The sequence below is a fragment of the Arvicanthis niloticus genome, chromosome 16 (genome assembly GCF_011762505.2).
Source record: "Arvicanthis niloticus isolate mArvNil1 chromosome 16, mArvNil1.pat.X, whole genome shotgun sequence".
In the NCBI taxonomy this organism is placed as follows: domain Eukaryota; kingdom Metazoa; phylum Chordata; class Mammalia; order Rodentia; family Muridae; genus Arvicanthis; species Arvicanthis niloticus.
The window spans coordinates 50,804,795-50,824,400 of record NC_047673.1 but is presented as its reverse complement, the minus strand read 5'-3'; the positions used below and the strand labels follow the sequence as shown (position 1 = coordinate 50,824,400).

At 36.9% G+C, this 19,606-nt stretch overlaps 1 protein-coding gene across 7 annotated transcripts in view; it reads left to right on the top strand.

Annotated features, from left to right (window-relative positions):
* Positions 1-19,514, top strand: part of Clcn3 (chloride voltage-gated channel 3) — a 73,432-nt gene extending 53,918 nt beyond the window's left edge. For 4 of the 7 annotated variants that reach the window (XM_034520181.2, XM_034520178.2, XM_076914171.1 and 1 more), the window contains 7 exons: positions 1,283-1,363; positions 2,440-2,985; positions 4,636-4,822; positions 8,404-8,802; positions 12,773-12,989; positions 17,356-17,431; positions 19,073-19,324. In XM_034520181.2, the coding sequence (XP_034376072.1) occupies positions 1,283-1,363; positions 2,440-2,985; positions 4,636-4,822; positions 8,404-8,802; positions 12,773-12,989; positions 17,356-17,431; positions 19,073-19,231 (1,665 nt within the window). In that variant the 3' untranslated portion in view covers positions 19,232-19,324. Of the gene's footprint in view, positions 1-1,282; positions 1,364-2,439; positions 2,986-4,635; positions 4,823-8,403; positions 8,803-12,772; positions 12,990-17,355; positions 17,432-19,072 lie in introns of all 7 variants that reach the window. The other 3 variants (XM_034520180.2, XM_034520183.2, XM_034520182.2) reach the window with 1 other exon arrangement.
* The last annotated feature ends 92 nt before the right edge of the window (positions 19,515-19,606 follow it).

Below are 19,606 nucleotides of genomic sequence, written 5' to 3'. Positions count from 1 at the left end.
TCCAAAAATTCTTTTTAACTACTGTGCCATTGCTCTGTGTGTGTGTGTGTGTGTGTGTGTGTGTGTGTGTGTATAGGTATGCTAAACAAAAATATCTAAATCCTGTATTCTGGGATTCTAGATGGTATTGTAAGTACTTTATATATATTCACCAAGTAGTACGATCATCTTAGACGAGAACAGGGAGACACAGGAGCTGAGGTACTTATCATGGTTACACAGCCAGTGTATGGCAGAGGCAGGACTTCTGCCCAGCAGCTTCATACAATTCATGCATTACAACTTCATTTTTATCTCCTCTTTTTTCTTCCAGAAAAATTTGTAAAATTAGATGATTTGAGGAAGTGCTTAGGGTATCCTGAGATATTTACTTGATTAAAGTAGTGAAATGAATAAATTCTTAATAATATTAATTTGATAAACAATTTCCTGGTGGGAAGTCAGCAGTGATCAAGTACCCCTGGAGAGCTCTGCAGGGGTTCTGTAAGAATGTGTTTGGAGTTTTTATCATTCTTGAAACTATCTTTACCATGTAGTTAGTGACTCAAAGGGGCTGTTGTTTATACTTTTAGACTGTACTTAGAATGGTCAAGTGAGGCAGGATGTCCAGAGGATTTGAGATAATTATAATAGAAACTGTTTAATGGAGGGCTGGAGAGATGGCTCAGTGGTTAAGAGCACTGACTGTTCTTCCAGAGGTCCTGAGTTCAATTCCCAGCACCCTCATGGTAGCTCACAACCATCTGGAACTGGATCTGATGCCCTTTTCTGGTGTGTCTGAAGACAGCTATATATAAATAAAAAGAAAGAAAGAAAGTCAAAATTAAAAAAAAAAAACCAACCCCTGTTTAATAGGCTGGAATGTCTTTCATAAGGTTTAAGAGTAGTGAGTGAAGCAGTTACCTCCAAAATCTGGAGAAATGATATCCTACTTAAAAAATAAGTAAACATTTACCCCAACTCCACGGTTTCCTCTCCCCTCTTTGTACTAATATAAGTATTGAAGGTTGCCTGTTGTCATTGCTTTCTCTTTACATTATACTCATTGGTATATTTGGCATTAATGTTTTGACAACAATGTTTTGCCAAATGAGTTTTAAATTAAAGCAGAAAAGAAAAGAAAAGAACTGTTTAGAAGAAATGAATACTTGCCTCCCTTGCTTTGCAAGGAGGACATATAGTTTAAGATCAAAAGAGGCACTGGGATAGCATGCAGTACGACAGTTTGCTCGGTGTATTTGATTGATAAGGGAACCAGAAACAAGCCCCACCCTCTTCCTAGGTGCTGTCAGCCGCCTCAGCTGCTGGTGTTTCCGTGGCTTTTGGTGCGCCGATTGGAGGAGTTCTTTTTAGTTTGGAGGAGGTACGTACAAAAGGATAGCATTAAAAATGACATAGAATTATATTTACAGTTGTATCTTGGTGCATACTTTTATTGCTAGTGTAATAGAATTTAAGATTTTAACTTTAGACAGTTTTAAAGTAGTTCTCCATGAAAAATGTTTTATACATAACTGATAACTACAGAAAATTGTTTTTTTTTAATTACTTAATTTTTATTAATGTCTTATTTTTGTGAAGATTTGTTTTTAAATTCTGTGTATGGATATGTGTTTGGGTTATATGTGTGTGAGCTGCAGATGGCCACAGAAGTCAGACGAGGGCATCAAATCTCCTGCAGCTAGAGTTACAGGTTGTTGTGAGCCACTGGGTGAAGGCGCTGGGTACCAAACCTGAATTCTCTATAGGAGCAATATATGTGCACTTTACTGCTGAGCTGCCTCTCAGCTTCTTGCTTTAAACCTTTTGTTCCTGTATAAATAGTAATAATTGTTTCTAGCTGAACCTTACATATTTAAAACTAGCAAAATACGGATTTCACTCAACGGAAGCCACTAAAACCTATATATCTGCTGGCTAAATTACAGCTGTAATTTTATTTTTACTATCTTAAGTCAATTCTTAAGCCAACATTTAATTAAAGTTGTATGATTTGCTTGTTTAAAGTTTGTACAATTGTTTCTTTTCTGTATAATTATTTCTTAAGCAGTTACTGATGTCTAAGGAAATAATATTATTGCTTAAATGGAATATGTATTTTTAATAGAAGAGACAAATCAACTACATTTTTCGTAGCTAACAAGAGTTACTAAGGAAATATTTATTTTTAGTGAACATAATTGAATTAGATATGAAACTCTTCTGGAAAACTAAATAGTTCTTGGTATTCTAGATGATTATTAGACATTCATAATCAGTTACTGTGAATTTGTAGTTATATGATAGTTAAAGAAAAAGCATCCTTTTTTAAATTAGGGCAAATCACGTAAATTCAAACTGCAACAAAACTTGCGTTACTTAAAGTGAATTTTATTTTACTTAAGTTATAGTTACTCTGAAATAGATAATAGCATTAATTTTTCTTTTTTGTGTTTTTAGGTTAGCTATTATTTTCCTCTCAAAACTTTATGGAGATCATTTTTTGCTGCTTTGGTGGCGGCGTTTGTTTTGAGATCCATCAATCCATTTGGTAACAGCCGTCTGGTCCTTTTTTATGTGGAGTATCATACACCATGGTACCTTTTTGAACTGTTTCCTTTCATTCTTCTAGGGGTATTTGGAGGGCTTTGGGGAGCTTTTTTTATTAGGGCAAATATTGCCTGGTGTCGTCGACGCAAGTCCACCAAATTTGGAAAGTATCCTGTTCTCGAAGTCATTATTGTTGCAGCCATTACTGCTGTGATAGCCTTCCCCAACCCATATACAAGGCTTAACACCAGTGAACTGATTAAAGAGCTGTTTACAGATTGTGGGCCGCTGGAATCCTCCTCTCTTTGTGACTACAGAAATGACATGAATGCCAGTAAGATTGTTGATGATATTCCTGACCGTCCAGCAGGCGTCGGAGTATATTCAGCTATCTGGCAGTTGTGCCTAGCACTCATATTTAAAATAATAATGACAGTGTTCACTTTTGGTATCAAGGTAAGTGCTCATGTGGGATGATACTGGAATAATGATATATCCAAGATACTTATGTGTAATTAGAAGTGAAATTTCATTCAAATGATTGCAATTCAGAGACCAAAATCTGAAAAGAACGTATTCGCCTTAAATCAAGAGGTTTCTGATAACTTGTGGAGACAGTAGGACAGTCTGCTTTTCTGCATTTTCCAGGTTCAAGGGGGCTGCATTCCTTCCTTGGCTTATGTTCCCTTTCTTAAAACTCAAAGGCAGCCATGGCTAGTCAGATCTTTCTCTTGTCTAATTCTTAGAAATCCCACTTTTGTATGAAAAAACTCTAGGATTACTTTTAATTCACCCAGATAATACAGTGTAATCTCTTGATTTAAAAGTCAGCTGGCTAACAATCCAGGAGAAATCATTATACTACCTTCTCTATACAATGTAGTATGTTAGCTGAAATTTGCACTGTGGTCTCAGAATCAAGTTGCTAGATCTATAAATACTGTGACTCTATCCATCAGGGACTTAGAACCATGAGCCCTGGAGCATTGCATCTCTTGGACTCACTAAATACAGCTTTTTTATGAATGCCAACATGGAGAAGCAAATGTCAACTTGCCATATACTGTTCTTTCAATCATGCCACCTGTAGTTCCTGTGGCAGTTGATACTTGGCAGGGATGGCATTCTTTCACAGACTGAGCTCACTCATGTGGTATAACAGCTTTACTTCTGTGAGATTAGGAGGTTGATAGTTTTGAGTTAAGATTGTTTTTCTTTTGCCTTTTTTAGTCCATTAAATATCAAACTTAAAAAAAAAACATAAAAAAATCTTACAGTTTTACTCTTATTTTTCCTAGCAGAGTAAGTTAAAGAGGTCTTAGAGTTGTCTAGAGGTTGTTTCCCCCATAAATCCCAGTGTTAACAGTAGAATTACAGCAGAGATTCTCAGTGGCTGTGGTTGGTCAGACTGAGGAAGCTGGAGGCAGATGGCAGGCCCTTGTTAAGTCCTGGTCTCTGGCTGAAGGATTCTAGCTGGAGATTGTGAAGTGTATTTTAATCCTTTGTATTGCACATCCCTTTAACTGGCTCAGAATAGGCCAATGTTCTGTCCTTATTTTAAGAGAATTTCTTCCAATAAAGATTTTTCTCCTTTTAGTTGATTCACATGTATATTCCACTTAGAATACTGGGAGTTCTGGAAGCATGGCCTGACTTATGCTGTAGTTCTTTATGAGAAGTAACATGTGCTGTTCCTATCGTGTGTGAGGAGTAATGGAGGGACAATCTTGAGAGCTCACTGCTTCAGATGGAACACATTTGGTTCTATGGGAAATACCAGACTTTCTTTTTCCCCTCCTTTATTTTACTGTGGACTACTGAAAGTTTTGTTACAGACTAAGGATTTTTTTTTAGGATAAAGGATAATAAATTTTGAGTTATTTCTCTTTGGCTTAGAGAATCTGCTTTATTACTTTGTTACTGAAATCAGAGAGTTATTAACAAACTTTGATATAACAAGATTGTGTGATAGTTTACTCTGTGTAAGGATTTTAGAGTTTCATTAAGGTACAAATGGAGCCAATTGTTAGAAACAAATCCATAGGATATAGTTTTAGTCACATGATTAGGGACTGTCATTAAAAGTTCCTTTCCTTGCTGTCACAGGTCCCATCAGGCTTGTTCATCCCCAGCATGGCCATTGGAGCAATCGCAGGGAGAATCGTGGGGATTGCGGTGGAGCAGCTCGCCTACTATCACCACGACTGGTTTATCTTCAAGGAGTGGTGTGAGGTTGGGGCTGACTGCATCACTCCTGGGCTTTATGCCATGGTCGGTGCTGCTGCCTGCTTAGGTAATGAACATTTGCTTAATGTAAAAATTTAATAATAGTTGCCATATTTGTAATATCACATAATGCTTTATGACAGAAACCATCTTGCTACAACATAGCCTTAATCTGAATCCTGTCCAAAGAGACTTGGTTTTTCATTGTTTAAGATCTTAGTCTATGTGTAACAATTGATAGCAGTGTTCCTAAAGCTAGCGTTAATGAAACTTCAGAATGGCTTCACATTAAACTCTATAATAACTTATTATTAGCCTTAATAAAGACTTACCATATCAACCCAATAGTATCTAAATTATATTTGTAGAAAAGTAAGAAATAGTAACTACTCATTTCAGTGACATAAAAGCAAAATAACAGTTCTAAATCTGTAAGAATGTATTTATTGTTTCTTTGGCTGAAAAATTGTTATTTGGTTTTATATTTAAAATTTTTACCAAATTTTGGTATAATATTAACAGTTGGTACTTTGACTTTGATTTTGCTCAGTGACTCAGAATCTATAGAAGGGTAATATCAAATGAAATTAGTAATCATTTTCACCAAGGTAGCAAGCAGTGTGCGCTGTCTGGCTCACAGAGTATAGGGCAGGAAGTTCAAGGGACTAAGAGCTCAACTGTTCCAGGGAGGGCACAATAGGAGTTGGATTGTTTTAAAGGTCATTTTTAACTGAGAAGTTGTATGTTTATATATATCACCTTCATACTTCTACAGCTTTGCTCAAGATTTATATTGGAGGCAGACTTCCTTAAAGACTGTTAGTCCACAATTCTTTTCTTTGGGTATACTTTCCTTCCACTTGAATTACGAGCTTATTGATGACAATTTCAAAATCCACCAATCTTTGAAATCTAATTCTTAAAGCAATTAGCTTTAAGGTCATTTCCCACCAGACAGATTTGTCTGGTTCTCAATTCATAATATGTTTAAACATGAATGAGTTCAAGTCATAATGATTTTTAAAAGAATTTTTAAGAATCACACAGACTTTTGGGGGATATGCTAAGATAAAAAATGTACTAGAGGGCTGGTTCAGTGAGCAAGAGCACTTGACATGCAAGTGTGAAGACCTGAGTTCTAATCCCCAGGGCCCATCCCCAAAAGCCAGGCATTTCTGCGACCCCCTGCATTGGAGGGTGGGGACAGATGGATTCTAGGAGCTCCCTAGCGAGGGAGCTCTTCAGGGTGAGATCCTTTGTAATGGAATAGGCAGAGTAGTAGAGGAACACAGTGGTGACCTCTCACGCTGCCGTGCACCCACATGCGTGCACACGTGCAGCACACACAGGCTTCTTCACTTCTGTCTTGGAGCTCCTTCTCACAGACCTACAGAAGTCCTTTGAGTAATTCAGAGCCACAGTTATTTACTCTTTGAGACTTTTCCAGGGTAATCTGGTTATAGGAAGATTCTAATGCAAAGACAAATTTGTGTGAAAATATTTGGAATTCATGCTTTGAAGAAATGTATTGTGTAGTACATTTTGAAGATTCTGGGAAATACGTAGAATTGGTAAGAACTAGATTATAAAAAGATTAGGTTTTATTAATTGTTGCATTAATTGTTCCAATTTGTTGCAGAGTTCTAGGTTTTCCATTTTTACCTTGATGACTTTGAAAAAGTTCCTTTGGTTCTTTGATACTTACTTTTCTCATCTATAAAATGGAAATACTAGCTTACCCCTTGATTGTTATGAGGATTGTATGAGATAACATGCACACAAGGATGTTATGACTCCAGGGAAAATAAGTTCTCAGTTCAATTCAAGAAAAAGCCTTTATAAACTGACTAGGACATGCTGACATAGAGGAGGTAGATGTGTGATGCATGGCAGTCCTTCCTTTTTTAGTTAAGAAGCAAAAAGGCTTACTGAACTGACAAGCATTGTGAGCTTCTTAAGTTACATTTATGTATTTACTTTGGGGGTGTGTTTTAGAATATGTGTTATACTTGTATATGGAGGTTACTTCATAATTTATAAAAAGCAGTTCTCTACTTCCATGTGGGTCTTGCGGGTTGAGCTCAGAACATCAGGTTTGGCAGCAATGGCTTTGCTTGACAATCTGTCTCACTGGCCAGAGTTGAAGTCTTCTGACCAGAAGAACAACACAGTGGAAATGATACTTAAGCATTTGTGTCTGTGTGTGCCTCTCATCCCAGCAGAAATCGAGGGTTGCCAGTGTGAGGCCAGCCTGGGATGCATAGTAAGACCCTACCCTGTCTTTAAAAAACAAAACATAGTACTTAGTATGTACTATATATACTTTATAAAGTAGGTTGAAGGTAATGGGGTCTAAGAGTCAAGTAGATAAGATAAAGTGGTATTAAAATGGGAGCACAGAGACTGGAGAGATGGCTTATCAGTCAAGAACACTGGCTGTTCTAAAGGACCTAGGTTTGATTCACAACACCTTACATGGTAACAGGTAAGTGTCTGTAACTTTAGTTCTGAGGTATCAGAAATCCTCTTATGGCCTTCAGGTGCTGCATAGACATAATAGGCAAACAGTTATACATAATAAAATCTCAAAAAATTTTTAAAAGGAGCCTACTTTTTTTTTTTTTAATGAAAGAATAATTTAGGTCCTGGACTAGTTTAGTAACAATGAGAATCCTGAGAAAAGGACTCAGATATCTTAGAGAAGAATTCAGATCTGTAGAGTGATAATCAAGATATTGGAATAAAAGTTAAGGTTTCAAAAATAACCACCTAGATTGTGAGGAAGAGTGTGTGCAAAACTTTGGGATCAGAAATGGCCCTTCCTTGAAAGAAGAGACGAGAAATGTGGATTTCATATATGTGTTGCTTTCTTAGGTAGCTATTCAAAGTCTGTCTATAGTTGACAGAACAAGTATAGTCAGGTGTGGTGTGCAGAAGAGGAGCACAGGAGAGGCACTAGGAAGAGAAGAGGGCCTAGCGCTGCACAGGCAAAGCTGCCAGCGAGTGATCATCTGAGGAAATGAGTAGAGTTCCCAGCCCCTCCTCCTCCATCCGTCCTCGGGATCTTGGACTCAAACCCAGATGATTGCACATGCTACGTAAACACCCCACCCAGAATAGATGAATTTTCTACCTAACATTATCACTTACATTGTTAATAAATCAGAGGCTTCAAAATATTTGATACATTTTGAAAAGACATAAGTAATTTTAATATTCTATGCATACACAAGCACGTGTGTGCACACACAATTTGTAAACTGGTAGCAAGCAAGAAAGCTGTGATAGTCTCATTTGTATTTATGAAGTCATAGTAAACTTTTATAACAATGAAATCAGTATATCAAAATGGCAAAGTCACTTTTCTTGCCCAGCTGTGGGATTTTTTTTTTTTTTTTTAATGTTACAAAGGTTTACAAATGTTATAATTATCTTCCTTGATATAGTCATATTGTTTTTTCTCTAGGTCATGTTAGACGTAATGGTTATTATTCTGAGATAATTCTGAGTTTTTGATGCTAATGCTTTTCACTGATCAAGATCTGTCTTGATCAGTGATTCCTTGTTCGCCTGCCTAGTATAAGACTCAAGTACATTGTACTGGTGTGGATTCTGCCTTTCCTGACCAGTGGTGTTTATTTCTTTCAGGTGGTGTGACAAGAATGACTGTCTCTCTGGTGGTCATTGTTTTTGAACTTACTGGAGGATTGGAATATATTGTTCCTCTTATGGCTGCAGTAATGACCAGTAAATGGGTCGGTGATGCCTTTGGTAGGGAAGGTATTTATGAAGCACACATCCGACTCAATGGGTACCCTTTCTTGGATGCAAAAGAAGAATTCACTCATACAACCCTGGCTGCTGATGTCATGAGACCTCGAAGAAGTGACCCTCCCTTAGCTGTTTTGACACAGGACAATATGACAGTAGATGACATAGAAAACATGATTAATGAAACCAGCTATAATGGCTTTCCTGTTATAATGTCAAAAGAATCTCAGAGATTAGTGGGATTTGCCCTCAGAAGAGACCTGACAATTGCAATAGGTATGGCTTTTAAAACGCTGTCATAAATGTATCGGTCTTGTGTGTAGTACATTTTAGGAGGAGAGAAAGCAATGACGTTTAATTGGTTGGGTTTTCAGGGGCAAGTGATGTTAGTTTATCTACTTTAAGTCTTGTGTTCTCTAGAAAAGGAGTGTATGCTTCAGTGATTAGTTTTCTGCTTTGTGATGGTAAGGCTAGTGAGAGTTTTAGTCTTTGTCAGCAACTCTAAATTTTCTTCCTTTTGATGTCAAAGGTGAGAAAAGAGAATCATTAAGCCATTGATCTGCTATTCCCTAGATTTGGGGCAGTTCCTTGAGCTAGAAATGTCAAACAATCCCCTTGTGTCACCATTCTTCCCATTCTTTAGGGTTGCTAGTCCAGGGAAAGGGCAAGAGGTGAGCAGCTCTGGAATTCCTAAAGACAGGGAAAGGAATGGCCAGGGTTTGAAACCATGATGTGTTTACTAATTTATATTTCTACCTTCTCAATGAAATATCAAGATGTGTCATCAGAAATCTTATGTCACAAGATGACTTTTGAACAGATCTTAAATATTTACCAGTATATATTTTGTAAACTTTAAATTTTTTTTACTGAAAAAAATCAGTTCTGTACAGTATATTATATACATGCACACATAATTATACATTATTGAAGGACAGATTTGTCTATGCTCAACAAAATATATTTGAAATACCAGCTTAGATATATTGTTCTTCTTAATTGAGAATTAGAGGATAAGTTGTAAGAATACTAAATTCAAATGAGAGGTCTCAGATTATTTAAGATTATGAAAATGAAAGTTTTGGAACTCTTTTTAAGAATCTTCTCAGTGCTATAAGAAAAGAAATCTAGCCTGGCACACACCGCTAATCCCTATTACTCTGAGGTGCAAGCAGAAGGCATTGCATGTTTGAAGCTGTGGGGCCACATAGTAAGACCCTAACTCTGTAGGGAAAAAAGAAATGACATCTAAGTTGTTTTTTACTTCACAGGCCTGTGAATGAGTGACATGAAATCATTTTAAAAGTAAAACAACTTAGCAGATACCATGGTACATTGTGTAATAAATGGTGCTCCCTAATAATTACTACTTACATATACAAGTCATGTTACCTTAAGCATTCTTCCTTTAATTGACAAATAGAAACTAATGTTAATGTCATGTTTTGATAAGTATGGGTATTGTGGACTGTTAGGTCAAACTGATTGATATCTGTTACCATACATGTTTATTTTATGGTGAGGACCAAAGTCTCTTAAGTTTCAGATAAAACTTGAACAAATAAAGTGACAGTTCTTATTTGGGGTGTGGAAGGTTAAGGTACAATCCTTTTTGAGCTCAGGCTGGCCTCCTCAAAAGTATATAGCTAAGGATGACTTTTAATTCTTGATTATTCTCCCTCCATCTCCACTTCTTAAAATGACCCATGTAAGGCAAAGAGGCTGGACGTTCACTTCTGCTACATTCTGTCACACAGGAGCATTCTAAAAAGCACGCCTTTTTTTTTTCCCTCCTTAAATAGAATTAAGCATTTTAGGGTAGAGATGCAGCTCAGTTGGCAAATGTGTCTAGCACCAGGCTCTGGGTTTGCTCTTCAGCACTGCAATAAGTAAAAACAAACCAAAACTGTTTCATTGTAAATGTGTTGGCTAAGTGTATTAAATACTACCTCAGAGAGCCAGAATGTATTGTTCTCACATTAAGGAGTAAAGTCACAGACTTGCTCTTGGATTAACTTGAGAAAGAGCAAGTTCAAGGTTGAATTCTCTACTTATTCATCCCCATGTCTTCTGTCAGTATGGAGCTTATGGTTCTTGGCTTATCTGTCACATGTGTGTACACATAATGTATGTGTCTGTCTGTCTGTCTGTCTGTCTGTCTGTCTGTCTGTGTGTGTCTTCCTGAATTCTGTTCTGTATGTCTTGCTATGTTTTGCTGTTTTATCTGTCCCTATGTTGGTGTCCTTACCAAAAAGCTTTGCTGTGGGTTTCTTGAACAGCACAGAAAACATGGCATGGGAAAGGGATAAGGGATGCTTTATAGAAATCTTTAAGAGTTTTATAAGAGATTAGCTTACTTAATTCAGCTGACCTAGAAGCACTCAGGACAGCAAGCATAGCTGCAGGTGTACTGCTATCAAGTAATATCTGTTCCCAGCATTCATGACAAATATTGCCTGTATAAAGCCATTTTTGAATTGTTTGCTCTTTTTAGTAAATTAATACCACAATACACATGTACCAGCATACATTACTTTGGGTCAGGAGCATGGAAGAATAGTACATAACTGACAATTAAAGCTATAGTTTAGTTTAAGTTGTAAAAGCTGATTACATGAGAAATTCAAGGCAACTAAAGTTGTTACATTGTTCTCTCTCTCCTCCCCCCCCCCCCTTTTTACATTGTTCTGTTAAAAGGCAGGTTAAACAGGCTGAGTACACAATAGGAAATCAGCTTAAGTACATAGTCTTTTAAGTGACCTCAAGATGTATTAACACAAAAGTTCCAGTCTATTTGACTATAAGAGACATATTCATAAAATGTATCACCACACCTAAATGTTTGAGTATTTGGGGTTATTTTCATTGGTGATATATTTGTTATTTGTATATTTAACATTTTAACTATTTGATACCACATTGTCACTGTTGTTTCTATTAATAGATTATTGTAACTACCGCTATTTTAACTCTTTTGCTTTTTATACTTGAGTATTAAATGATATACACACTCCTATTTCAGTATTAGAGTATGCTAAATCTGATTGTCTCGTCCTGATAGCTTATTGTGTGTAAAAACTAGGCACATTCACTCTTTATATTCTTGATATTGTTGATGCCACACTTGCCATCGTTTTATTCTGTGTATCCATTATGCATAGCCACTGTTGCTGTTTACACTGTATAGTCAGTTGTCATGCACATGCCCTTAGGTGCATTCCTGTACTCTAAAAGCAACTTAGTAAGCATTTTAAAAGAACCATTTATATTGGTCGCTAGTGGATGTCTCTTTTTTACCGTGACCGTACTTTTCAGGTGGCTGGTTCACAAGCCATTGGGGCCTCACTTAGTGCTTGGTACTAAAATGTGTTTACAGCATAGCTGAATACAGCTTTAGTGGCCAGAAAGAGGAAAAGGCATGACAGCATTCATTGCTAAGCAGTAATATTCCCTTCTTTCCAGTCAGACTATAGTTTATTATTTTGGCTTAAATATTTTGTAGCAAAATTTATACTCAAAATATTTTCATTATAACTAATACTATATTTGCACACACATAGTTTTCAATAATGTTTACTCAAAACACCAAGCACAAAGCTGGATGCCTGTCATTTGCATGTTCTGTTTGTGTTCTGGTTTCTATTTTCCTGTGTGTGATCTCTTCTTTCTGTCCTTTCACCTTCTGTCTTACACTCTCAAAGGTGGGAGAGGAAACAGGCAGCTGGACAGAGCACATTGGAGGGGAGGAGAAATTGACAGAACCCTTATGAGTAAAACAGCCTCAAAGTTGGTCCTGACTCACTGGGAGTATAATCTCAGTGCTCCTGATTCATCAAAAGAGTGCAAGGAACACCAGCTGATACACAGTAGTGGGATGGCATCAGACTGAGCATGGGTGACCAGCTCCAGTGCAGAATAAGTCAGTCAATATTGGTGGACTTTTTTAGTTGATGACATTTCTGTAGTAAACTGCTCTTGTGAGGATGTGTACAGGTTTTAAATAAAATTCTCATTTCAAACATGCCTCCTTGTCTCTGCAGGCAGAAAATAATAATTCAGCATCACTGAAGAAAATCATACCACAGTATAACTATAGAAGATTATTGTCAAGTTCTGTGTCAGTCAGAAAGGGACCAGAAGTCATAGAACACGCTTACTGTTATTAATGCCAGAATAAGCAAAGTTGCATATAAGAAAAGAAGACCCACCAATTGAAAATGGTTCCTCTTCTCTACGTTTTTTTCAGAAAGTGCCAGAAAAAAACAAGAAGGTATTGTTGGCAGTTCTCGGGTGTGCTTTGCACAGCATACTCCATCTCTTCCAGCAGAAAGTCCTCGGCCATTAAAACTGAGAAGCATTCTTGACATGAGTCCTTTTACAGTAACGGACCACACCCCAATGGAGATTGTGGTAGACATCTTCCGAAAGCTTGGTCTGAGGCAGTGCCTTGTAACTCACAATGGGTAAGTTTAACACCATAGAAACCAGCTCCGTTCACTGTTTTTAATGCTCCTTACTAGTGGAGTCTTCTCAGGGTAGAGAGCAAGTCAGCTCCCAAATGGGAGTGTCTGACATACGGTTATAAAGGAGGATCAGCCAGGCTTCACACTCGCCAGAGAGTCAGAGGGGTGTCAGCTCTGTGCTCGTTGTCAAGGATACTATATTTCAGAGTCAGAGAAGAAACAGATAGGGAAACATCTCCTCATAAAGAGCTTTTTGCACTCGAGATGTTCCTTTCCTGGGGGTAGGGAGCATTGCCAAAACCTTTTTCTTTTTGTCTTTTCTATGTATAGGGCTTTTTGTACATCTCTTTCTAGATATTTTGATATATGCTATTCGAGCCAGTATTTATCATTAATGAAATAATATGTGAAAATTTACACATATTAAATTTACAAAATTATAAATGTATATAATTTATATAAAATTTATAAATTTATATAAAATTTACACATATTTTAACTAAAAATTTTTAATAGTGCTGTTTTTCTTCTTACCTACCTATTTATCTATCTATTTATTTTGGTCTGCCTTCTCTAAAACAAATCAGACCCATAAACCAAACTGTTAATTATTAAAAATATTCATGTATTTAGGGCCTTTTATTTCCATTATATTTTAAATTTTTGATGGATTTTAAATTGTTTTATTTGTTAATTTTGTTGCTGAGATGGGCTCTCACTGTAGATGGAGCTGGCCCTGAGTCTGTGACCCTTGGGAACCTTGGGAACACTGAGATTATAGGCATTTGCCTTTTTGCTGGTGACTTGTTGGAATTCATAGAACATTGTTTCATGTGAAGTCTTGCAACAAAAATGCTAGGAAAGGGGAAGCGATGTGTCTCTGGGTTTGTTATGAACTGATGGCTCACCCTGAGTAAAATGAAGCTGATTAAATACTGTAGCAAACACATCAGAGAATCACAACTCCTTTTGTCTTTTTAAGGTTTTGTATAAAACCTTTAGGGTAGCAGAATGTATGAGCCCTCTCTGGTAAAAGGTGACATTAAAAAACAAAGACAAAAAACAAAGAAAGACAACTTACTGAACACTTTCACACCTTTTCACATAATTCTGCAGCTCAGTAAACTAGATAGGTGGGGTTCTATTTGACAGGTGTAATGATTTTTTCAAATTAACTCTCCAGCTCACAAAAACCCAGATCCTGCTAAAGTGTAGTTTACTGACAGAATATTCTTTCTTCATGATTTCTTAATGTCTTAAAACACTTTTTTTCTACATTATACCATTTTGGGTTAGGAACAGTAGTATCATAGATATTTATTCTTCTGTTTAAAACAACACAAAGCAGAAAGTGGGAACATTAGAGCCATGTTTGGTGTTTACCTTCTGGAGTATGATAGAAATAAATCAGAAATGTATTATAAAATACTGTTATCTACTATTTTATTTTGTTTGCACTTATCTAATTTTAAAAAATGCTACCAAATTTCTTTGTTTAAAATTTAATGAATATTAGTTAAACGATGTGTTCAACAAAGCTTTGCCTTGGGCCCTTTGAGTCATTATATGCTTCCTTAGAGTCGAATTTGAGTTTTCTTAAGCCATTGTTGGCTTTGAGCTCTCTGTGCCTGGCTTAGGTTCTTTTTCACTGAGAAAACCAGCTCTGTTCTGTTCTTGTGATTAAATTAGCCTACTATGTAGGTTCATTTTCATGTGTCACCTTACTGGCTAATTGACAGGATTTGGGCAGTATAGACCCTAGGTAGGATTAAATTATATTTTAGGGGGACAGGTATTAGTTACATACAGTTTCTTCTGCTGCTGCTGCTGGCATATCAACAAAGTAAAGGAACTTTCCTCAGGGTCATGTTTTAAAGCCTTGATCATACTTTCCTTAGTTCACAGAAAATAAATGTATTTGGAAAGGAAACAAGATCATTTGGGGAGGAAACTCTTGACTCTTATTGTCTGTGAACTACCTCTGGAAGGTGTTTTCTTCTCAAAGTGGCTGAAACTAGGAAAAGATAGCATGTTTTAACGTGAGGACCATGGGTTCTAGGGAGCTCTTTGTTCTCCAGTTCTGTGTAGTACCTTAGAAGTGGAAAAGACCTGTTTGGGGATCTGGACTGTAGGTACAAGAGGTAGAAAGAATGGAGAAGTAATGAGAACAGATAGAAACAGGAGATGTCAGGTTAGAGTCGTCATCCCCTATGTTACATGCTAACAGAACATCTCTCTTTGTTTAAGGAACACTAGTTCCGACAGTTTACAGGATAAACAGGATAATAATAGAAGTTGCTAAAAATTTATGTGACTAATAAAATTTGAGAAGTGTTGAGTTAAGTTACAGCTGAGGTTTGCTTTGGAACTTTGAAGATGTTGATAGTTTTTGATTCCCCGACTGTCAGGAATGAAACCATAGCTTAGCTAGTTTGCCTGAAAATGCTGATATGTTTTGGTGGGGTGAGACAGGATGCACTGTTGGAATTGCTGTTTCTTAGAACATACTTTGGGAAATGCCAGTTTCTGCCATAGTAACTTCCACATCATCATTTGCTAGCCCAAAAGGAAACTTCAGATCATTCTTTAAAACTGAAAGACCAACCCTGACACTAACGTCATATTCCAAGTCAATCTTCACTGTTACAGAGGAGCTTTGTGACCAGGTTTGCCTCTCCTAGAAATTCTGCATGAAAAAGTTCATAAAATTTCAGGTGTATACAAGTCTAAGTATGCTGCTTCGTCTGTGCAAATGTGTCGTGGTCCTCATCCTGTCACACGCTGACCGAGCTTACTAATACAAATGGGAAACCGAAATTAACCAGGTCCACATTTTCTAACCATAAAATCTATTGACTTTATAGCTTTAAAAATAACCTAGTTTTTATTATCATATATTAATTGTACAAAATCATGGATTTTATTACATTTCATACAGTATACTTTAAAGATATTCACCCCAATGCTAAAAACAAACAACCACCAAAAAAAAAAAAAAAAAAAAAAACCTCAAATATTTTTGCCCAAGGACATTTCTCTAGTGGACAAATGTTCATTTTTGAGCTTTCTGGAGAGGTTGTTCACACGCTCTGAAAACTTTACAACATTGTTTTAAACAAAAGAACATGAAGACCCTTCCTGCCCCTACAGCCCCAGCCATTATTGTTTTATGAGGGAAATGTTTCTAAATATTTTAGACTGCTTTGAAGTCCCATAGTGACTCTTTGTACAAAATTTTGGTAGGCTATGATGGCACACACCTCTTAATCCCAGTACTCAGGAGGCAGAGGCCACTCTCAGTTCAAAGGCAGCCTGGTCTACAGAGTGAGTGAGTCCCAGGGCTACACAGAGAAACCCTGCTCAAAAAAAAAAAAAAAAAAAAAAGGAATAAAAAAGGGAAAAGGAGAAAAGAAAGGGAAAGGAAAGAAAAAAAGAAAGAGGAAAGAAAAGTAAAGTAAGGAAGAAGGGAAGGCAGGAAAAGAAATTCAATATTTCCAAAGCACTTTAACAGGAAAGTTGACATAAGCAGACAGATCCTTAAGGAAATGCCTGATTATTCTGAAGTCATTTTAGAAGGGCTTCTCAAATTTATGTAGGCAAATTCATTTATTTTTGTAAAATAAGTATCAAGATATTTAATAATTAAAAATAATCTAGTTACAGGTATCTTCATGAGAATTTATGAGAATCATTTTGTAAGATATGATGGTAATGACATATAAACTGAGATAAATGACTTAGAAAAATATGCATTAAAACTCATTTTGACTCATAAATGTTTTATTACCATATTATAAGAGATGGAATTCATTCATTTCCTGAAAATGAGGCTAGTAGCATTTACATGTGTACTTCCTTAATTGGATGTCAAAAAAATTAATAGTAAAAGTCTAGGAGATTGCTTAAGTCTTCTCGCAGGCATTCAGACTAAGCCCCTCCTCCCAGCACACAGTGCTGAGGTAGATCCGGATCACTCTGCTTGTTACCTCAGAAACTGAGAACTGGTCATTCAGGGAAAGACACTGAAAAGCAGTCCCCAGTGCCAAGGTCTGTAGCTGTGTGTCATTGAGTTTCTTTTATACTTTTGCTTTACTCATCTCCGTAGTTAAAATTTAGTCAGTTTCATTATTTTGATTTTTAATTTAAAAATAAACTCCACCATTACAAATAGTATTGTGTCACCTTTTAAGTTAGTAGAATGTCTGAAAATGGAACCTAGATTCTTAAATCATCTTATTTTTATCTCAAGTTCATGAGAAGCATTCTTACGGTTTATGTTTTATTTCTTCTCTCATTCTTTATCATTATGATTGGAACCTCTTTGAGTTTAATTTCTCACAGTTATTAGCATAATAATCTGTTTCAGGATTGTCTTGGGGATCATCACAAAGAAGAACATTTTAGAGCATCTCGAGCAACTAAAGCAGCACGTGGAGCCCTGGGTGATTAGCTGTGTCAGCTCTCCTCACTAGACACCCTAGAAGTCAGGAGGCATGAAACTTGTGAACTGTTCAGTTCTCTCTGCCACATACCCGTTGAACAAAACAGTCCCACCATGCTGCCAGTTACACTTGTGTCTGCCCACATGTCTGTGAGACAAATTTAGATATATCCTCTAAAAATTCCATTCGTAGAAAGTAAGCAGCAACTAACATGTCTCATCAGAATTAGTTAAAATTAAGTCCTGCCAATAGTCTGTTAATGAGGAGACATTATTGGACTTGTTTAAACATGAAAAGTCTGTCTACCCTAGTGGATTCACCAGTCTCAGAAGACTCCTGACTGGTTAAAAAAATGCCTGCCCTGTCCACCGCAACCCTCCCTGATCCTTTTTTTTTTTTTTTTTTTTTTTGCTTTCTAATCTGTGGTCATGTGAAGCTAAGCTCCTTTGTGACTTGAACTGAGCTTAGTGAGTAGAAGTGCTGACCATGTACATTGTTAACTGCACTCTAACTGGGGCACAGTGCAGAGGTCTGTGCTCAAAGCATCTGTTCTTTCTCTGCTACCCTATAGATTCTCAGTCAGAATGTGTGTCCTTCCATTTTGTTAGTGAATTGTCCATAGCTCATGTATGTGCCCTTTGTGTCATGTTTCTAGATTGTCATAAGTAGCTTTTGTCTTAACAGGCTTTATGTCTTAGTGGTGTCATTGATTACAGATAAAGTTTTGATTTGTGCATAACAAATTGTCTGGCTTTAACAATACCTCAAATTATTTTGCCCAACAATTCTAATAACTATATGAAACCTGTCCCCATTTGTTGAAGTACACAACTAAGTATGTATTCCTGTTGTATGCTAATATTTCACAAGTGTTTCATGCATCCGTTTTAAAAACTACTAACCACAATATAGTAGCCTCTCATTTATTCTGCTTTCTGCTTCACCTATAATAATCTTTTACGATGGCCTCTTGATTTCTCACCTACCTTTTAATGTGAACATTAACACCCAAAACTTCAATTAAAGCATTGTATCTTCTTTTGGGGGAGCACGAAATTGAAAAGCAAAAACCCTAAGTATGCTTTCAGGATTGTGAGTTGTCCTGTAGGTTTATCCTTACATTGTCAAGTCTGGGAGGTGAAGCTCTGTGCTGACCACTGTTTATATAACTTACCTCAATTGTATGTGCTTTCAGGAATATTCTGCATACAACTGGGCAAATTATTTCATAAAAATTTTGGTTCTACAAAATATTGCGGTTTTAAATTGTTTTGTAATAAAATGGGAATAGGTTCCTTTTTCAAACTGGATCAGTATTATTTTCTGTTCAAATACCTTCCCAGTTTTTGTTACTTTTTTGTTGGCATACTTGAATCAAAATAGCTCTGCTTCAACGAGGCATACAGTCCTCAGTCCCAGTGGGGAGGACCTCACACTCTGAGTGGTCATAGTACTTTTTATGTCAGAGGATGGTTGCTGGGTAATTTCATTGTCTTTGCAGTAAAACACTTTTTAAATATGCGTAATCAGGCTGCTTGCTTTGCTCTCTATTCCTGTCAACAAAAAGGATTTATCCATAGATTTAGCTCCTCTTGTCTTTTCCCTTTTATCTTAATAGCTCTTTCTGTGTATCCTTTTCAGGCGCCTCCTTGGCATTATAACAAAAAAAGATATCCTCCGTCATATGGCCCAGACGGCAAACCAAGACCCCGCTTCAATAATGTTCAACTGAGTCCTGGAGATGAGGAAAGAGAGGAGACAGAAGAGGAAGTTCGTTTGTTGAATAGCACAATTCTTTAATCTGCGGGACTCGTCCACTTCTTTCTTCTTTTAAAAAAAAAAAAAGGAAAGGAAATACAAGACGAGCCTTTGCAACCCAGTTTGCAAATAATGCTGGGAGAACAGAGGGATTGTCTGGGGAGGGAGAAGGAAAAGAATGAGGTATGTCCCTAAGTAACTGGAACAGTAATTCATCTCTTGTTGTTCTGCACTGTCTGCATTCACTGAGGCCATGCAGTGAGAGTGCAGACTTGAGCCTCCATGGAGCCTTCACCGGACCCTCAAGCATCTGGCTGTTACGTCAGCACCACAGAGACGCATTATCAGTCCCTAGTTCTGGAGGGATTACTTTGAATTGAGCCATCTATTAAGACTGCAAGGTCTTGCCCTTTTATA